Below are 20,255 nucleotides of genomic sequence, written 5' to 3' on the forward strand. Positions count from 1 at the left end.
ATCCCTAAGAATCCCGGAAGTAACCTTTATATTTACTAAATAATTAGGGTATATAACGAAGCTAAGTAGTATTTAAAAAAAGTACGGTAACGGATAAAAGGATAGGTAAATAAATACCGAAAAGAAGAACTCCCTTTAGAAGTCGGATAACTTATTATATTAAACGCCCGTAATATTAAAACTAAGCGTCTTACGAAGAAGATAAATAAGAAGATACTCGGTTTCTTTAAGATCTAGAAGGTCGTTTCTCCTATCGCCGTAACTCTAATACTTCCGAAAGGCTAACGTATTTATAGCACCTTCTACGTATTCCTTATCGAACCTTACCGCGTTAGTAATTAAGAATTACCTAACCTTAATTAAGTCCTACGGAAAGTAGCCCCGATTAAGGTAGAAAACTACGAGGTAAATAAGGTATTAAATTCCGCTAGAACCGGAGAGGTTATTAGATATCTAATAAAGTAATAAGGATAACCGGCTAAGCGCTACTAAACCTAGGAGCCGTAGGAATACTTTACTACCGAAGGAATAAAAGGAACTATTAAGTTATTCCATTAATAAAACCCTAATAAGCCTATTAACTAACGAGCTTAGGTACCTAACTAACGCTTAAAGACGAGCTTCTTCGATAAGGAGAGATGGTATTATACGGGAAGGAAACCCTATGCTAATAATTAGGTTATAAAAGGTTAGGAGGATAATATCGGGCATTAAGGTCGCCGGTTCGGCGACTTACTAAGGAAAGTCCTAGATAAGCTACGGATAGCTTCGGTATTAGGGTACTAGAGTACCAAGGTACGAAGGTACCTCAGGAGTATATTAAAATAAGAATAAGATTAAGAAACTTAAGGGAGGTAAGGACCTAAGAGACCCCCTATAGAATTATTAGTAGAATTAAACCTATTCTAAGCATATCCCCTTGTCATAGACCGAGTATATAGTCAGCGCCCGCGCCATAGAGCGAATACTTCAAGACATTACGCATATTATCGGGCAGATAGGAGACTTGGACACGCACGGAGCGGTTTATGAGATTTACAGTAACGGGTATCTCCACGTATTCATATAAGATACGACGGATGATATATTCGCTCGGGAAGATATAAAAGTCGTAGTCAAAATTTCCATCGACTTCAAGCTCCCGGATAACATCGAAGCCATAGTCGTATCGCAACGTAGTAAACGGAAGAATCATGTACTCGTAGCTAATATAGGATTTAGGGGTCGCTAGTAGGATAATCGTTATATATTCTGTATTATTCGCAAGTATACCGCCGGCTAGCGCCTTAATGCCTTTGCGTATATTAATAGCCTTAGACTTATCCTGGATCATCTTTGGGAAATCGCCGACCCAGAAGAAATAGTTAATATAGCCTGACCCCGTCTACCCATAGTGAGTACTATAGATGTACTAACTATCGAAATCGACGTCGCCGTTCGCCTCGATCTCACTAATAACAGCACCCACAAAGGGGACGAGGATCTTCTAATGCTCGTCGTATTTATATCCTCCGGGTTTATAGGCAAGCTCTATATCACCAAAGTATCGTCCCACGGCCTTCGCGTCTTCAGCAACTTACCCAAACGCCGATACTAGCGCACCGAAGCCGAAGGCAAGTCCCCCTAAAATAACGCCGACGCCACCTAAAACGGCCGCGGCGCTAGACGCGCCTAACAACCCAGCGCCTACACCACCGCCAGCCGCGAGGAAGCTGACCGAGTCGAAGGCGAGTTACGTGCCGTAAACCGCCTTCTCTATCTCGCTTTCTACATTATGAAGCTCGTACGCGTCGAGTCCGACATTAACAGCGCCAAAGGCGAAGCCGATACCCTCCGAGACACGACCGAAAGATCTGACAATAGTCGACAGCGAAGACCCGGCCACTCCCCCGCTCCTTATGATAGTCTGAGTAAGCTCGACAATCTTGAAAGCATCGCCCAAGCTCTATTGCCCAAGCTATATAAGATTAAGGTAGCTCTACACCTCGAGCGCCATAGCGAGATCAGCGTTCGTTTCTTTATCTCCCTGACTGCTATCCTTCCTGCCATGGAAGTATTCAATCAACGTCTTAACGGCGAACATGGCGTTCAGACCATCAATCGCTTCGGCAGACGGCACACCTTCCTTCTGTATAAACGTCTCCGCCTCATACTTATAGGCTTTATTGGACGCCTTAAGACGCTAGTTTATATACACCTTGAAGTCCTTAATCTCTGGGTCCTTGGTACTGACCCAACGGGTCTCTTTAGTATCCGCACGTTCTTCGGCCTCTCACTACTTAAGCGATAATCACGATGAGAACATAGACGAGGAAGCTGTTCAGTATCTGGTAAAGCAAAGTATTACTAGCATCATCAGTTTCAACAACTACTCACTACCCGTAGGAGCGACCAATCGACTTAAAAGTCAGGGGATAACATACGATCATATCCCTGTATCAGAGTTCTACGCCCCAACCCTGGAGCAGCTAAACCAGCTGCAAGATACATACCGGAGTCAAAAAGTCACTCTAATATCCGGTGGCTTCGGATACGGGCGTGTAGGAACGGCTATTAGCGCATTGCAGCTGTTTGCCGGTCGCGCTCGAAGTGACGGAGATTTCAGGACCAACAATGTCGATAGTCCTGATCAAATTAGGGTCCTCAAAAATCTGAGGTCTATATTACTTAATCAATCGGTAAGACAATTCCCGTTCCTTTAGGGAAAGGCTTCATATTCTAATGATATTTTCTCGGTAAAGCTCTGAGTCATGAAGGATTCTTGTCACAACCTGCGCCGGCGACTGATCCGTGGGCACCCTGCCTAAATTCTGCTAGAAGTGCCCCTTCCGGGCTGGAGTGTGTCTGCAAAACATTGGGGGATTGCTGGATTAGGTAGCTTGCTAGTACTATTTCACGATTTGATATTGCCCATGGCAGAACACATACATAACACTCTTTTGCATATCTCTTTCATGTCTCTCCTACAATTGACTTCTGGACCATCACCCAATTTTCTAGCCACTTGAGCCTCAATCCGCTTGTCTTCTGCCTTGCTCCAGTCAAGATATGCTGCTATCTCCTCTGTCGTCTCATCTCGTGGTCCAGCCGCAGTGATACAGCACATGGGCATTTTGTTTATGATCCAAGTACTATATCCAATTCGCTTTGTCATACCTATATAAAAGCCTCAATACTGCGGGTTAGTTTTGATGCAGTTATCCGGTTACATCGCATACGAAGCGCTTCGTGCGACAGCATATCGCCTAGGGCCATTGTAGATCCCTACGACAGACCTCAACCACCACCAAGGCCCCTGCAAATCCACGACCAGGACTCTTACGCCCTTGAAGAGGTTCTTGTAACACGCCAGCAGGGGTAACATCGTCAGTGTTAAGTCAAACGGCCGGGGTATCTAGACGCAACCTAGGTAGGAACCAGAGGAGATGCTCCGATAGGACATACCTCACCTGTTGCCAACGAGGTTAGTTAAACGCGAACACGAATACGGATCTTATATAGATAAGCTTCATAAAGCCCTTGATAGCCGATCATCAAGCCTTTCCACTGTTTTAGAGATTCTGCGTGTTTGTCTACCGATAGACGTGATAGGACTCGCCCGGGACCCGTATTAAGATTACGGGGCGTCGTATAGCTGGGGCAAGACGCTGATATCGTAGGGTGGGGAGACGATAGCAGATACGATAGCCGCGGGTGTTAACGCGGCAGACCTACGGGCGGAAGTACTGCGTTCTTCGTAGGCCGTCTAAGCCGAAGGCGCGAAACCGCGGCGACGAGCAAGACGCTAACCCGACGGTTTGTTATTGCACTCGTTGTTGATTCACGGCGACCCTGTGCCGGGGTCCACCTGTTGCGTGAAACGTAGACGCCCACATTCTACGACTTGCAGATATAGGCTTATAAGGGCTGATTTCCTACATGGCACCTTGGGGACGGATTTGGGCATCCTCTTCTTAGCCACGGGGTTCATGGCCCTGGACTGCTGGCATGACTACGCATGTAAGCTGCTGCTGCGAGACACCTTCTGGGAAGAGTTCTGGGTTGTCTCTGGGATCTAAGGGAGGGGACGTTAGGGCAGGTAGACTAATGCGCCGTGGAGGCACCCATGCTCCAACTGAGCAGGCGGCCCACGAGTGCAGGCTGGCGAGCCCGCAGCAGCGAATCCCACCCTATAATCCTATCGTATTGGGTCATGATGTGCTGTGCTGCATACTAATCGAGATACAAGACTACCTATGTAACGAATAAGAAATGGGGGAGAAAGGGCAGGTATATTTCCCACGCTGTTGCGTACATAGCAGGCTTTTTCATCACATTATTACAGTCTACAGCATCCGTGGTCTATATAATACATCTCAAGCCCCACGCCGACAGGAGGTTGCGTGTGGCATAGGGGACGCCCGTCTCAGATCTATTGTACAGAATGTATTTATCCTATTCGGAGGATAGTTATAATACGTCAACCCCTGTTACGCTATAAAAAAAAAACCCCCTGTAAATACCCTCCTGCAATTCCAGTAAATCGATTCTACTTGGTTAAACGCTCAGGATGTTCTATTTTAATCAGTCAAAAGTTCATACGACCCCCTTAAAGAAATGCATCCAATAAAATAGCACCATACGCGACGGGATCCATATATCACTATTTACCTACTAACGCGTCTATTTTCTACCTATTTCAATCCTATTCATATACAGATCAATCGAGGTCAGTTTCTCGCCGTTTAATCAAGCGTCGATTCCTATTTACCCCCTTTTCCTTAGCCTTCGGAGAGGCCCTAGGTTTTCGGCACGAAAACGTGGAGAAGCGCAGAGTGCTTCGACCTATTCTATAGGTAACCCAACATACCTACATGCCGCGAGACTACATGCTCTTTTTTCCTTTCATTAGTTAGTCTGTCACAATTACCCCACGCGCAACCCTTCATTGAACTCGAATCGACATATGTGGTAGCAGCAATGGGATGTGGCTTGAGTAGTCGAAAACGCTTACCCTAACCTCTTGGTAGAGTACGGCTATTTCAGAAGGAGCCAATATAATCTTCAAGAAGCGGCGAACTTTGGGGTGAGGTATAGGGAACAGGTAGCTAGGCTGGTCTGCGTACTCCCTTCCTTACATTGCAGCCTTACGAGACTTCATTTATCTCATGACCCTCAGGAGCTAAGCGATTCTGATCTCGCGGCAGCCTTTCAGCCCAGGATCCATCCTTTGGTGACAACATCTGGAAGTGGAGAGCCAGCACAACGCCTAGGGACGCAACTGGCAGCGAGATGGCCTATAACGTCTGTTGATTCTTTGGAAACAAACGTCAGCCGGTTTCGGAGTGTAGAAAATGTCTCAGGCATTGGCTGCTTCCCTTGACCAAAGCCGGTTCCCATACTCAGCGGTCGACGCGCTGCTGATCTCCTGGAAGGACTCTGTGCAGGCGCAGAAGAATCAGTTTAAAACTCAACTGCAGGGGCTCGCTTCAGAGCTTTTAGCCCACAATTTCCGTGTGACCGAGTATGAAATCGAGTCCAAACGACCCCAACAAAGGCTCTCAGAGAGGCTACTATTGCTCCTGAAGCATGACAAGCCAGGGACACTCTTAATCATCTACTATGGGGGCCATGGACTCAACAACAAGGACAAAGACTGTATTTGGCTGCGGTTAGTGCTTCCAACCCTAGCAAGGTCAATAATCTTAATCTCAAGGTATTAGTGACGATCCAGGCCCTTTGACAGAGTCCATTGCGACAATTCCGAGTGTCAATTGGAGCGCACTTCAGTCCTTGTTTCTCAATGACTGCGACTCTCATGTGCTTTTCCTCCTTGACTGTTGCTTCGCCGCTTCGTCAGTTCTGTCTACTGATGCGAAGAGCACCGTGGAGGCAATTGTTGCCGCTGGATTTGAAAGCATGGCTCCCCTTCAAGGAAAAGACAGTTTCACAACGTTTCTCACAGCCGCACTGAGAGAGAGTCGAACTGAGGGACTGCCCGTGTTCGCCGGCCGACTCTGCTCGCGAGTCTCCGCAAGTCTCAACCAAACCAAACGAATTTCGGAGCGCAATGGCGGGCGGCGTGTGACACCTTTTCACATATCCTTTTCAAATTTACCTGACCGTATCGTTATAGGCGTTCTTCCAGACAGCGGGGACTCGCCCAACGCCATGGAATTTGACTCGAGCAATGCGTTAATACCGCCAAGTGCAGAGATGTATGTTTTGTCTTTTGGCACATTTCTGTTTTGTGTCCATAGAGATCATGTCCAATGTTTGCTAATAGTGAAGTCCAAGGTCGGATCTTCCAGAGCGTCATGAAGGGCCTGGACAGGCAAGGCCGGATCCCAACGCATCTCAGGCTACCCTAAAACCCTCTGCAAACCCAGCATTGAACCCCCTAATAAGAACCAATGCTCCATCGACGTCTATCATCTCTCGAAATCTTGCTCGGCTGGCGCAGAGAGTTCCACTACGAATGAGTCGCCTGTGGAGCATAAACAGCGAAGAAATTCCGGGCCCGATTTTGAAACCCGTCAAGTTGAAGGGGCCAGTGTATACACGGACTAGATCGTTTGTGCTACGGAGAGCAGTGAACGAAGAGCTTCCAACCCCAGGGAAGCTATACGCAGATACACAACTCAGGTCTGGCGAAGTTAGAGTTTTGGAACTTCTTCCAAGTCAGGACCGGGACTACCCAATATATTGCTCATTCCAGGTGCAGAGGCTTACCGATGCGACATCCGGATCATCTAAGCCGGGATACAAAGCTCTTTCTGGGCGCTGGGACGATCGTTATGAACCGAGCAAGCTATTCTTTTACAGCATTTCTAATGAACTACGTCTCCTTACTGCTCCCCTGAGCTTATGTCAAGCCCTACGTCAAATCAGGGATCCCGCCAAACCGGTGTTTCTGTGGGTCGAACTTCTCTGCATCGACCCGAGAGACGAAGAGGAACAGAACGTGCAAGCTCAAATGATACCGGAAATCTTCCAGGGAGCAGAGGAAGTGGTTATCTGGCTCGGAGCCGGCGATGACACCAGTAAAACGGCCATCGATTTTATACCCCGTCTTCTTGACCTATGTCAAATTGACACGCTAGTGAAGTACGACATGGGTGAGACTCCCAGACAGTGGCAGGCCCTAGTTGATCTTTTGAGGCAACCGTACTTTAGCCGTCGATGGGCATTTCTTGAGATTATTCTTGCGACGCGGGCGACCCTCTATTGTGGGGATCAACACATAGAGTGGGCTGAATTTTGTGATGCGGTGGTGATGCTGGGCTCCAGGTTTGACGACGTCCAGTCGCTTCTAAAACGAGCTACAGCAGCCAACAAGTTTAACGGTTTGGCTCTCATGAAGCAAGCAAGGTACGTTGCAGACACGCTATTCATTCTATTCATTCATATTGACCTGGCTGTGGGTGCTGAGATTCTAATTGCTAGGGCAAGCCAAGGCAGTACCAAGCTTGTCGACCTCCGAGCGCTAGCTGCATATTCAGTGGTGGAGGTATCTCGTGAGTTCTTCAGGAGACGGGGTGACGGATCTACCACGAAATGCAGTCTAGAAACGCTAGTATCTCTCTTACCTGCCATGAAATCGGGACACCCTGGCGCTGTCATATTTGCCCTTGTTCCCGTAGCGAATGACGGGCAAGCATGGCTTCAATCATGCGCAAAAATAGACGTAGACGCGCCAGTGGAGGTGTATCAGCAGTTCGTTTGCCATTGTGTCAGGAGCTCCAAGTCTATTGACATAATATGTCGACCATGGGCTCCACAGAACGACAGACACTCAGAGAGAGATAACACCAAGCATCTAAACAAAGATGTTCCATCGCCTTTCCTTCGAAGAGCAACGACCACATATGGAACCCTGCCCAAGGGCTTACGGTTGCCGTCTTGGATTCGCCAGGTGCAAGACCTGCCCTTTGGAGATGGTAGCAAAACTGGGCGTCGAAATGGAGATCTCCTTGTGGGGCTCCCCCACAGGCCACTATACGATGCCTCGAAAGGATCCAACGCTGTCCCGGTATTTGGCCGGCCGTCTCCAACCGGTGACTTGGAATTAGACGGTTCCGTCACCGTAAGCGGCTTCGTCATCAACTCTGTTCTGGAAGTTGGGTTCCGTGCTACCGGTGGGATAATACAAAAAGAGTGGATTGACATGTGTGGCTGGCAAGAGGGCGACTATTTAGTCCCAGACAGCCTCTGGAGGACACTCGTGGCGGACCGCGGCCCGGGTGGAACTCCAGCACCGTTGTGGTACAACCAGGCATGCCGATACTGGCTGGACTCCAGCGACGGAGGAGATATTACTAGTGAGATGATTCGTGACGGGTCTCACCCGTCGATGGCATTGGAGTACATTCAGAGAGTCAGGTCTGTGATTTGGAACAGAACGTTGTTTGTGATTGAAGATCACGAGGGCAGGCCACTTCTAGGCCTTGGCCCCTCAGAGACAAGGCTCAACGACCAAGTTTGTATACTGCATGGCTGCAGTGTCCCAGTTGTTCTACGACGGGGAGAAGACTGCTGGACCCTGGTCGGCGAGTGCTTTGTGTATAACCTGATGGACGGGGAAGCAATGGGCCTCTCTCAGTACGTCGAGAAGACGCAGGAATTTTTGATACGATGAGCCATGGAGGTCTGCTAGGACGGTCACAGCAGACGAGTACGAAACGTTTGCAAAATTACTAGAGACTAATCTAATTTATAAAATAGCTACATACTCTCGGATTAAACGGAATCGCGGCTCCCTTACAGGCAAAATGGCAATCAGAGTAATGCTAAGCTCGCCCTATTTATGGTGAAAGATCTTGTAGTCAGCTTCCTGGGCTATACATCTCCCTACGGTTCTACTAACGTAATATAATTTAAAATTATCGGGACTTTGTATCTACTTATTAAGCCTATAACAAGGGGATATGCTTAGAATAGGTTCAATTTAATTAATAATTCTATAGGGGGTCTCTTAGGTCCTTATCTCTTCCTAGGTTTCCTAGTCCCTATCTCGTCTTAATATATTCCGGAGGTATCTCCGTACCTTAGTACCTTTATATCCTATTACCGAAGCTATCCGTAGCTTATTTAGGACTTTCCTTAGTAAGTCGCTAAGGTAACGGCTTTGCTACCTAATATTATCCTCCTAATCCTTATAACCTAATTATTAATATAGGGTTTCATTTCCGTATAATACCATCCCTTCTCTTCGGAAAAGCTCGTTTCTAAGCGCGGGTTAAGTACCTAGGCTCGTTAGTTAATAAACTTATTAGGATTTTATTAATAAAATAACTTAATAACTTCTCTCGTTCCTTCGGTAGTAAAGTATTCCTACGGTTCCTAAGTTTAATAACGCTTAATCGGCTAGCCTTCTTATTTTATTAAGTACCTAACGACTTCTCCGGTTCTAGCGGAATCTAATACCTTATTTACCTCGTAATCTTCTATCTTAATCGGGGCTACCTTCCGTAAGACCTAATTAAGGTTAGGTAGTTCCTAATTATTAGCGCGATAAGATTCGATAAGGGATACGTAGAAAGTACTATAAATACGTTAGCCTTTTAGGAGTATTAAAGTTACGGCTATAAGCGAAACGACCTTCTAGATTTTAAAGGAGCCGAGCATTTTCTTATCTATTTTTTTAACGAAGCGCTTAGTTTTAATGTTACGGGTATTTATCATAATAAGTTACCTTACTTTTAAAAGGGGTTCCTCCTTTTTATACTTATCTACCTATCCTTTTATCCGTTACCGTACTTTTTCTAATTATTATTTAGCCTTATTATATACCTTAGTTATTTAGTAAGTATAGAGGCTACTTCCTAGATTCTTAGGAATACCTAATAAAGGATTATATATTACTAAGTATTATCCGTAATTAACGTAGAAGGATAATATACCGGTAGCTATCGAAGTAATATTATTATAAGTAAATTCGGTAATAAGGAATAAGCTTTCCTAGTCGTTTATTTCGTAATTTACGAAAACGCGTAGGTATACTTTTAGGATTTAGTTAAGTCTTTCCGTTTATTTATCCGTCTAGGGATAAAAAGTAGTATTTATTCTAGGCTTAACTCCTAGGAGCTTTAGAATATCCTTTTAAATATAGGAAGTAAACCGTAAGTCCCGGTCGGAGATAATATTTAAGGGGATCCTATATAACCGCTAGTAGTTACGGATAAAAATAGGTATTAAGTCTTCGGCTTTTTTACCGTCCTTTTTTAGCGGGATAAAGTACGCTATTTTAATAAAAGGGTTTATAATAACCTATATAAAGTCGTAGCCGTTAGATATTAATAAGTTTATAATAAAATTTATTACGATTATTTACTACGGCCGGTAGTATAGTTTTATAAGCTATAGTAATCCGAACGGGGTATATCGGGATACCTTATTCTATTAATATTCGTAATATCCCCTTACGAATTCCTTAATTATTACTTCTAGGTTAAGCTACTAGAAGTTACGGGTAATAAGCTCTATGGTTTTATTTATACCTATATATCCCGTTACTTTAATATCGTATTCCGATTTAACTACTTCTTATTATAGGTCCTTTAGTACCTATAAACGGTTCCGTCGGTAGAAGAAGCCGTCTTAAAGTTTTACCTCTTTACCGAGTTATTTTATTAGTTAGCTTTAATATTCCGAGTCTTATTTAGCCGCGTTTTTAACTTATTTAACGAACTCTTAGGTCTAGGTAGGTATCGGAATATTACCTAGCCTAGTATTAAAGAATATTACTACTAATAAGCCTAGATTTTTTAAAAAATGCTTTTCTTATAGGATCGTCGCTATCGGTTAATCCTTAGCTCCTTCTTTTTTAGGGCGATATCATAATAATCTAAATAAAATATCGGCCTTTTTATTTTACCTTCCTAGGTAATAATATATCATAAAGTAATACGAGGAGAGCTACTAAGCTTAGCGGGCTTATCGTCGGTTTATTACCTTTACTATAGTAAAGTACGTTAAATTCTAATAATTTAAGTATACTTTTATTTAATACTAAGCGCCTTCGAGATAATATCGCTACTTTTTAAATACGTCGATAATTACTAGTAGTTCCTTGTTATATATTTTATAATTTATTTCCGCTAGGGTAAGTCGTCTTAAGAAAAAGGCTACTGAACAGGAGCAGCGTAGGCACGCTGACGGAGGCACGAAACAAGGACTGCCCAACTGCCAACAACTGGCCCAGTGCCGATCAACCAAGATCACAGCTGTAAACAGCTGTAATCGGTTGATCGGCCAGCTGAAAACGGCAGCTAGGAAAGGAGACTAGAAATGGGTAAAGGAGGATGGCTAGAAAGGCATGGCAAGAAACGAGTAAATAGCTATAGGTCGTGATATCTACATGTCTAAGTCTGGCTAATGAAAATATAAGTACGCGACCCATATAAATATACATCGAAAAGGCTACGTGGCCTAGATCTACCGCACTACTATAGCCTCCCTAGTTTAATTAATCCGTAAGGAGTAATTAAACTCCTAATAATAGGTACGGTAGCTCTCGTTTCCTACTAAACCTAATTAATCACTAATTAACCTAATCCCGATTAACCCTGATCAACTAAAAGCTAGCTAGTTTAATTAAAGGCCAACAGGATAAGTTAGGTAGGTCTCTAGTTAATCCTAAAACAACGGGAGATAATTGCAACAGCAATAAGTGGGTAGTAGAGTAGGTGACTAACTGCAGCCGTGCCTGATCCTGAACCTAATTCCTAATTAATCCCGAACCTATTCAATCGTTGCTAACTAGGAGCTAAGCTAGTTTAATTAACGATTAATAGGAAACAATAGGAAAGATCTAATAACAAGAATAACTGGGCTAGCGGAGCTATAAACCTATAAACTAACCTAATCAACCTATTCCTAATCAACCCTGATTAACTGGAAGTAAGCTAGTTCCATTAAAGGCCACTAAGAAATAATAGGGATTAATAGTCAGGAAATAGGAACTATAACGGGCAGGTAAAACAAGCGTAGCTCCCGTGAGAAACGAAGAAATAATCCCATGAAAAATCTAATGCAACGTAATCCCGTCCTTCTCGTCCATGGCTATTTTTTACTGATCCTTTTCAACTAATTCCTAATCCTATAAACTAATTAATATATCCTGTTTAATGCCCGTTTCTATAACTCGTTTTTAGCTGTTCTCGTGTAACCGTTCTTATATTCGTCCGGCAGTATCTACCGGGCTTTCCTTGACCCTCGATCCCTTCCTTATACGTGGTTCTAGGGGCTCTGGCTCTTCCTATTAACTATATATCGGTAAAGGCGATAAAAAGGGTCTTTAGGCGTTACTATTCCTATGGCTGTTTCTGGGCTATCTTATTTAATATCTTATTTATTTCGTATCGCGGTATCGTCTGTATAGGTCTTTAATCCTGATCGGTACGTCTCCGATTAGGCTTGTGGCGTAGGTATAAGGTCTATCGGTATCTTCGTGTGGTAATTAAAGGCATCGTAGTACCTATCGGTTGAGGAGAAACCTCCTTAGGTGCCGTAACTAGTTAGTAGGGATAAAATAAGGGTAATCGGAATTATCGGTAAGCCTCTTGTAATTAAAATAAATCGATCGGTAAAGAACGGATGCCTTTAAACGCGTACGAGGTTATAAAAAGGGGTGGTAGCGGTAACTTAGTTAGATTAACTAAGGGCGAGAAAACTGCCATCTAGGTACTGGTAAAAAACGATGGAGGTAAAACCAGGTAAAACGGGTATAGCTCCTTTAAAAGAGATAACTGAGAAACGAGAACAGGGATTCCTATTGATCGGCGAACGAGCTTTTAAGTAAGCTAATTAAAAGCTAATAGGAGGGCGTGGTTATTAATGGTCGCTATGGTTATCTGCCCTCCCGTTAATCCTAACCTAAAAAAGGCTTAATCCGAAAGCTACGAAAAACGGCTCTGGAGCTACGAAAATAGCTCCTAATTAATTAAAAAATAAGGAATCTCTTAATCGACGAATCCTGAACCTAATGACTATAAAAACGGGCGTAAAAGGTCGCTCTTAAGATTGTGAGGTTGCGGCTCGGGCTACTAGGTGGTCGCTATTGAATAGGAGTAGCGTGGGTACGCTGACGGAGGCACGAAAAGGGCTACCTAACTGCTAATAACTGGCCTAGTGCCGATTAACCTAAGATTATAGCTATAAATAGCTATAATCGGTTAATCGGCCAGCTAAAAACGGTAGCTGGGAAAGGAAGACTAGAAACGGATAAAGGAGGATGGCTAGAAAGGTATGGCAAGAAACGAGTAAATGGCTATAGGTCGTAATATCTATATGTCTAAGTCTAGCTGATGAAAATATAAGTGCGCGACCCATATAAATATATATCGAAAAGGCTACGTAGCCTAGATCCACCGCACTACTACATTAATTAATAAGATAAGGTATCGAACGGGTATTATAATTTTATTTTACCCCTAATAATCGGCTACCGGTCTTAACGCGTTAGGGTTCTTTTTATTTACGAATATTATAAATACTCCGTATAGTACTTTAGATTTCCAGATTCTTCCTATAGTTATTATTTCGTTTAATTAAGGCTTTAAGGCTTTTAGTTATCGTTTATTTATAGCGTATAAGGGTCCCTATAGGGGGGTAGTCCCTAAACGGAGCTCGATAGCATGGTCCTATAGTTACCGGTCGGGAAACCGTTGCCCCGCTTCCTTAGTTATAATAAGAACGAAGTCGCGAAACTATTCGGGTACTTATAATAAAGCCTCTTTTTCTCGTATTATTCCTACGCGAGTTAACCGTAGGCGATAATTCCGGTACTAAGGGGAGTTAAAGTATAATCGCCCTTTTATAAATAACCCTTACGGGGGATATTCCTTTATTTATTATTATAGTAGAATAGCGTTAACTTCTTTATTTAATTTACTAACTTCCTAAGCGATATAATAAATATATTCGTAGCTACGGAGCTTTATTTCGTTCGTATATTAAAGTCCTTCTAACGAAATCTCGGAGCTATCGAATCCTAATAAGATCCTTAGCTTCGGGCGTTAATTAATAAGGAGGCGTAGTTATTTAACCTTAATAACGTTAATTAAAGGTACTTTACTACCGATATTTAAAAGGACTCGCAAAGGATATTCCCTTCTCTAATATTTTATTTATATCGTATAAATAGGCCGTTTACTTAATCTCGGTTCGCTTAAGTTACGCTAGGGGACTCGTGGTTTTTTCGCCGTTAGTATAGCTTCCGTTACTTCCGGCGTTCTAGGCCGCTTAATAGCCGTAATTTTTACGTTATCTTTATCGCTCCTTCTTCTTATTAACGCTTACGGGAAAGCATTTAAAAATCCCGTTCCTTATCGGAGTCGGATAGTTCCATAATACGAGGAAGGGTTTCCTTTTATTATATAGCTGTATCGATTCTAGCTTTTTTATTAGGTAATAATTCGTATTTTTCCCTTCCTTTTTTTCCCGATAAGACCTTCTTAGGTAGTACGGATAAGTCCCGGCCTTTTAAGTCCTTCTTCGTAAAATAAGCTAAGGTTTAATAATTATCCCTTCCGTACCGCTAGTAAGCTTTCTTATCCTTCTTTCGCTAATCGATTACGGTTTAATTAATTCTGGTTAAAGCCTCCTTATTACCTATCTATCGTAAGTCCTTAGCCGGTACGGGTTTCTTATTATTTTTATTTTTACGTTCGCTTAACGATTAGGTTAAGCGGGAGCGGGTTTCTTTTACGAGTTACCTTTATTACTAATCTGCCTTCGTATGCTCCTTCTACGAAGCGAACCTTCCTTTTCCCGAAATCCCTAGGTTAGTTATTATGTTTTTATAGATTTAACCGGCTTCCTTAATTACTTTAAGAAAGGCTTCGTCGCTTTTAGGGATATTACTTAGTCGGGAATAAACTAGCTTAGTTATTTCATTAGGTAATGTAGTGGTGCGGTAAGACATACCCTCTTGATGCATTACGTAATACGTTACGATAGGCCTTATGCCTATATAGAATAACTATAGCTCCCGTAAGTACGGGATATGCTATACTTATTATTTAGTTCATTACCTAGTTAGATTATTATCTTTGCTATTTTTACTTTAATTAAAGATTCGTTTTTACCATTAGATTCGTCGTTCTCCGATTAGTATATCTATTTTAGTTATAGGCGCTTAAGTTACTTCGTCGTACCGCTATAGCCGAATAAGTGACTTTTACGTTTTACCCCTTTTCTTCCCTTACCTCTTATACCTTCGGGCTAACGACTACTATATTTCTACGACTAAGGGGCATAACTAAGATACGGTAATTACATTAGATTCCTTGCCTTTCGATTAATATAGCGATATTAATTTTATTTATCTTAGATTATCGTACGTATTATAGTCTTCGATAGAGTATACTTTCGAGTAAATATATCCGGGTCTTTAATATCGCGTACGCTTTATTCCTCCTTAGTAGCGACTACCCTATAACTTTTTCGACCCCTTAACCTTTAGTTTACGGAGTTTCTATTACGCTATTAGGATTTAAAGGATACCGATCGCCGTCGGTACCGCTATTTAACCCGTAAAGTAGTCCGCGTTTTACGTTAAATAAAGTATCTCGTTTTATGGTTATTTATTTACTATAGGGAGGTACGTATAAGCCCGGGAACCTTTATTACGATACTATAGCCGTTAGGATACTACCTAGCCCTTAATATTTATAACGTTAATAAGCTATCGATATTACGATATAATACGACGATTAAACCGCGTTTATACCGATCGGGACATTCCTCGTATGGTTATTTATTTACTATATAGAGGAACCCGTAAAACCTAGGAGAACTTTCGTCGTAATACTACCGCTACTAGGGATAATATTTAGCCCTCGATATTAACCGCTTCTTCGAACCGCTAATAATATAGTATATCTCGTACGAGTAAATAAAGCTTATAGCGATTAAGGCAGCCCCCTTATAGTTATTTACTTACTATATAGAGGACGTACGAGCGCCTTAATATAAATTACGATAACTTATACGACCCGTTACTTTTTTATTAATACTAAAGGCGGATAAAGGCTAATAGTAATTATACCTTAACCGACCTTACGATAGCTTCTTTTTCCTTTTAAACCTATTAATCGATATAAATTAAAGGTATAAATACTAATAACTTATTATGCTAAAAGCATTTTAGGATACCTAGGCGTAGCGATTTAACGATATAATATACGATATAATATAGATATTTATATTAATAGCATAAATAAAATTAATAGATTAATAACTACTAATAACCGATAGTTTTAAAGAGAACTAGGAATTAATATTAATAGGACTACGTAGATATAAAGGATTAAGGAAACGGAACTAAAGTCGAGTTAATAAGTATACCTATATATAGGCTAGCCTTATATTATTAATTAATAGTTAGTATAGCGAGAAGTATTAATATAGGCGTAAAACGGCGCCTGGCGGTAATACCGCTAATATTATTAAATAGCCTTCGTTAGATCGAAACCGGCCTATGGCTATAACCGGTATCGTATTTAATACGATCCTTTACTCGGGATTTATTTCCTATACGTATTACCTTAACGAAGATTATACGTTAGAAGTTCTAGACCTTAATAGGAGGAATTATCGTCGACTTATTTATAATAATTAAATTATTAATTTAAGGAATACGTATCGTACTTTAGTTAGGCGTTAGCCGATTAAAAAAGCTCGCATAATATCTGGACCCTATCGATCGGAATAATATAATAAATAGTAATATACTTATATTAAAGGAAAAGTATTAGAATATAGATAATAATTATTATACCTTTACCTTTATATTAAATAATAAAACCCTTACTACTTCCCTTTTTACTTTATACTTCGTACCGCTAAATTAAACGGAATTTATAGCTAGAAAACGGAATAAATCGCTATTAGGACCCGAAGTAATAAAGACTAAATTATTAGTAAAGATCTTAAGAGTCGATATTAATTCTCCGCCCCTATATCCGCCCGAAGAAAAGGAGGACGACGATAAAACTCTTATTTAACTATCCCTTATCCGCGGCTTTATACTTATTCCGCTAATCCTTATGGTATTATTTTAAAATAGTAATAACGGGGCCTTTAATAGCTAAAATATACCGGTAGTTATCCCGATTATCGTAATGCTAGTTATTAGGTTCCCTAACCCTACTAATTACTTTAGGCTTAAGTTTAATAAATATAATATAACTTAGTAGCTAGAAAGGGTAGATCGATTATTTAACCGCTACCGTATAAGCGACGACGATAAGATTAAGAAGATCGGCGAATAAATTACGACTAAAACCATTAAGGAGCGTATTAACGACGTTACGAAGGATTAAACGATCTAAAGAGTTATCGTTATAGCCTTGAAGTATTATTTTAAGATTACCGATAAACTAAACTAAGCTAACGTTAAACGTAAATTCGTATAATTAAAACGAAGTAACGTAATTAACGATTTTAAGGCGATCTTTACGTATCTTATAAACTATAAACGCTTTTCTAAGCTCGTAAACGATAACGGAAAGCTTCCTTAGAAAGTAGGATATCTAACCGATAAATTCCGGATATCCCTAATTATAAAGTTCTATAAAACGGGAGATTATAACTATAATAAGATCGGAGATATCGATTACCAGATTCTTTATACCTAGCTCTATAAGTAGGCGGAACGTCGTATAGTAATATAAATTACCGATAGGATTTAAGCCGAGGAACGACGATAGTAAAAAACGGTAACTTTCGAGGAGCCCGAGAAGCCTATAATGTAAATAGTTTAACGATTAGCGACTCCTAACCTTTAAATACCTTTACTACCGCCTTTCTCGTAGCCTAGACCTTCTTACGGTTACCTAAGTATTAGTTAGGAAGCTAATATATAGGCCTTTTACGACCGACTTAACGCTTTAGAAATAAAGATAACTTCGTAGAACTACCGTTAGGAAAGTAGCTCTTATAGCCTTAAGGATACGTACGGCGCCGATTAATAATATTAATAGGAAAACCCGTTCTTAGTAAACGCGATTTAGAACCTAAGTCTTTATAACCTATAAACTAGCGGAAGGACCTTAATAAGTTCTAGACGTAGTATTATATTAAATTACCGAGGCATACGTAATAGGATTTTATTAACCTAAACGAGTAATTATAAGGAATTCGAATGCTAGTTTTATAGTACTTTCGATCGGCTTTATAACTATAGCCGTTATTCGTTACTAATAAATATAACGTAGAATCGGTTCTACTATAGGAATAATAAGCGACTATATTACTTCGAGAACGGAAACCCGGATAAGCTAGAGTTAACGTTAGTCTTAGGATCGATTATTACCTAAGCTAAGCGTAAAAAAGAACCGATCGCTTATTATATTTTATTTTACGTATATTAAAGTAAGGAATCTCTAGAGTAAGTACGTAGGATAGTATATTATTACCTAGCCGGAAAGCTAAAGCTTATATCCCTTAACTTACGATACTTTAAGAACGAGGAAGTAATATTAAAATAAGAAGAGATATTAAGAGCTATATCGGAGATTAACGTTATTTAAATAGTCGAACGTAAATATAGCTACGAATTATACGAAACGAGGATTTTAGGTTATAATTAAACTAAGGGTTTTATCGACGACGAAGGTATTTATTATTATAAGGATATTATTAAGACGAACCTAATCGAAGTTAACGTAGTTAAGCGAGCTAGAGGTCTTAACGGCGAGTATATCGAAAGAAAAGTACCCGATTAAGAGGATATAGAAGTCCTATCGTTATAACTTAGGCGTAGACCGACTAAAGCCGGTAAGAACGTTACCTCGAATACGAACGACTTAGCTAGGAAGGCGAAGATTATTAACAAGCTATTAAAAGAGTTTTAGTTAGATAAGATTAATAAGAATAGTAGGAAACGTTTTAAGGTTTCGTAAAACGACTTAATTAAGTTTATACCCGGATTTTCGGAATAAATAGTAAAGTACCTTACGATACGCGCTATAGAAATTAACGAAGGTTAACTTAAGGTTATTAAGATTATAAAGGAATAGGTATAAAAGGATCGGGAAGAAAGCGTTAAAATATCTAGCGTACCGTAAACTACCGCCTCGTTTACTAACCCTTCGAGTGGAATAGCGGTAAATTCTATTATCGCGAAGGATATTAAAAACTATATCCGGCCTCTTCTTAAGCTAATAGTTAACGTAGGACCTAACGGGAACGAAGCTCTCGTATTTACGGTAATCGATATAGGGGCGTAATCTAATATAATCGTAGAAAGCTATGTAAAGAAGTAGCGTTTCCTTATAACCGGTATTAAGGCGATATAGCGAGGTTTTAGATCCTCTATAGAGACCCTATATATAGGAATAATCGACGGTTTTATCTAGCTTACCGATTATTACCTTCGCTTACCGATTTATATCGTTAAAGATAGGTTCGTTAGTTACCCCTTATTACTTAGTATAAACTTTATTTTCTAGTCCCGTATGAAACTCGAATTCGACGGAAGTACCTTTATAGGAACCGTTAACTTTAACTCGGCTCGGATAATAATTCCTCTCGCTATTAACTTAAGAAGCGATACGTTATTAAGCCTTATATTCGGCGATTAGGAAAACTAAATGCTATTAATACCTTAGGCCGTTTTAATAACGTATATAAGCCTAAAAACGCGTTCTTAGCCGAATACCTAGAGACCGACGCTAGTCTCTAAGTTAAAATTAATTATGCCCGCCTTTATAACGACGATATAAAGATAATACTTATTTCCGAAGCTAAGGACTCGTCGGCCTTTAAACTTAGTTTAGATAAGGAAGATAAGGCGATCGTTAAATTAAGTAACGAAGAATTCCTTTACGTCTTTAGTAAAGCCGTTACGAAGGTAATTCGCTATACGACGTAGGAGTCGAAATAATATAGGCGAAACCTAGTCCTTATTTCGGAATTAGCTTACTAAGTTAAACGTATGTTTTTAGTTAATATTATATATAAGCCTAAGTCGCGTAAAGTTTAGCCCGTAGATAACGTATCGTTAAACGATTAAATACCGTTAGGAATATTCGATTAGAAGGATTAAGTAATAAGGGAAGTTAAGTCGAAGTACGAACCGTTAGAGGTATTATAACGCGATAGACCCTATAAGAATATTATATTAAGATTCGCTAATAATCCCCGAGGTATTAGATTAATAACGGAAAGATTTAACGCTATTAAAGTAAGTTTATTAGATACGGAATTAACCGATTAGGAGAAAGACGTATTAGTTAAGATCCTATACCGAAAAGAGATGGCCTTAGCCT

General features: G+C 40.8%; 2 protein-coding genes across 2 annotated transcripts; both read left to right on the forward strand.

Annotated features, from left to right (window-relative positions):
* Nucleotides 1–1,220: 1,220 nt before the first annotated feature.
* Nucleotides 1,221–3,112, forward strand: GGS23DRAFT_584244 (uncharacterized protein). Its single transcript, XM_051517319.1, has 4 exons — nucleotides 1,221–1,613; nucleotides 1,728–1,910; nucleotides 2,251–2,678; nucleotides 2,742–3,112. Exons 2-4 carry the CDS (start codon nucleotides 1,775–1,777, stop codon nucleotides 2,745–2,747), a joined length of 570 nt encoding a protein of 189 aa, XP_051368454.1. The 5' UTR covers nucleotides 1,221–1,613; nucleotides 1,728–1,774; the 3' UTR covers nucleotides 2,748–3,112.
* Nucleotides 3,113–4,691: 1,579 nt separating this feature from the next.
* GGS23DRAFT_584255 (heterokaryon incompatibility protein-domain-containing protein) lies at nucleotides 4,692–8,735 on the forward strand. The gene is made up of 5 exons (XM_051517320.1): nucleotides 4,692–4,890; nucleotides 5,010–5,650; nucleotides 5,703–6,197; nucleotides 6,277–7,350; nucleotides 7,426–8,735. The coding sequence occupies exons 2-5, from the start codon at nucleotides 5,334–5,336 to the stop codon at nucleotides 8,615–8,617; spliced, it is 3,078 nt and encodes a 1,025-aa protein (XP_051368455.1). The 5' UTR covers nucleotides 4,692–4,890; nucleotides 5,010–5,333; the 3' UTR covers nucleotides 8,618–8,735.
* Nucleotides 8,736–20,255: the final 11,520 nt, after the last annotated feature.

The sequence above is a fragment of the Durotheca rogersii genome (assembly GCF_024521655.1).
Source record: "Durotheca rogersii strain YMJ 92031201 chromosome Unknown GGS23scaffold_29, whole genome shotgun sequence".
Lineage (NCBI taxonomy): Eukaryota > Fungi > Ascomycota > Sordariomycetes > Xylariales > Xylariaceae > Durotheca > Durotheca rogersii.

Coding starts and splice junctions, on each gene's coding strand:
- GGS23DRAFT_584244 (XM_051517319.1), top strand. CDS start 1,775: ATGAAGCTCGTACGCGTCGAGTCCGACATTAACAGCGCCAAAGGCGAA. Junction 1,911..2,250: donor CGCTCCTTATGATAGTCTGA/GTAAGCTCGACA, acceptor GGGTCTCTTTAG/TATCCGCACGTTCTTCGGCC.
- GGS23DRAFT_584255 (XM_051517320.1), top strand. CDS start 5,334: ATGTCTCAGGCATTGGCTGCTTCCCTTGACCAAAGCCGGTTCCCATAC. Junction 5,651..5,702: donor AAAGACTGTATTTGGCTGCG/GTTAGTGCTTCC, acceptor TCAAGGTATTAG/TGACGATCCAGGCCCTTTGA. Junction 7,351..7,425: donor GCTCTCATGAAGCAAGCAAG/GTACGTTGCAGA, acceptor TCTAATTGCTAG/GGCAAGCCAAGGCAGTACCA.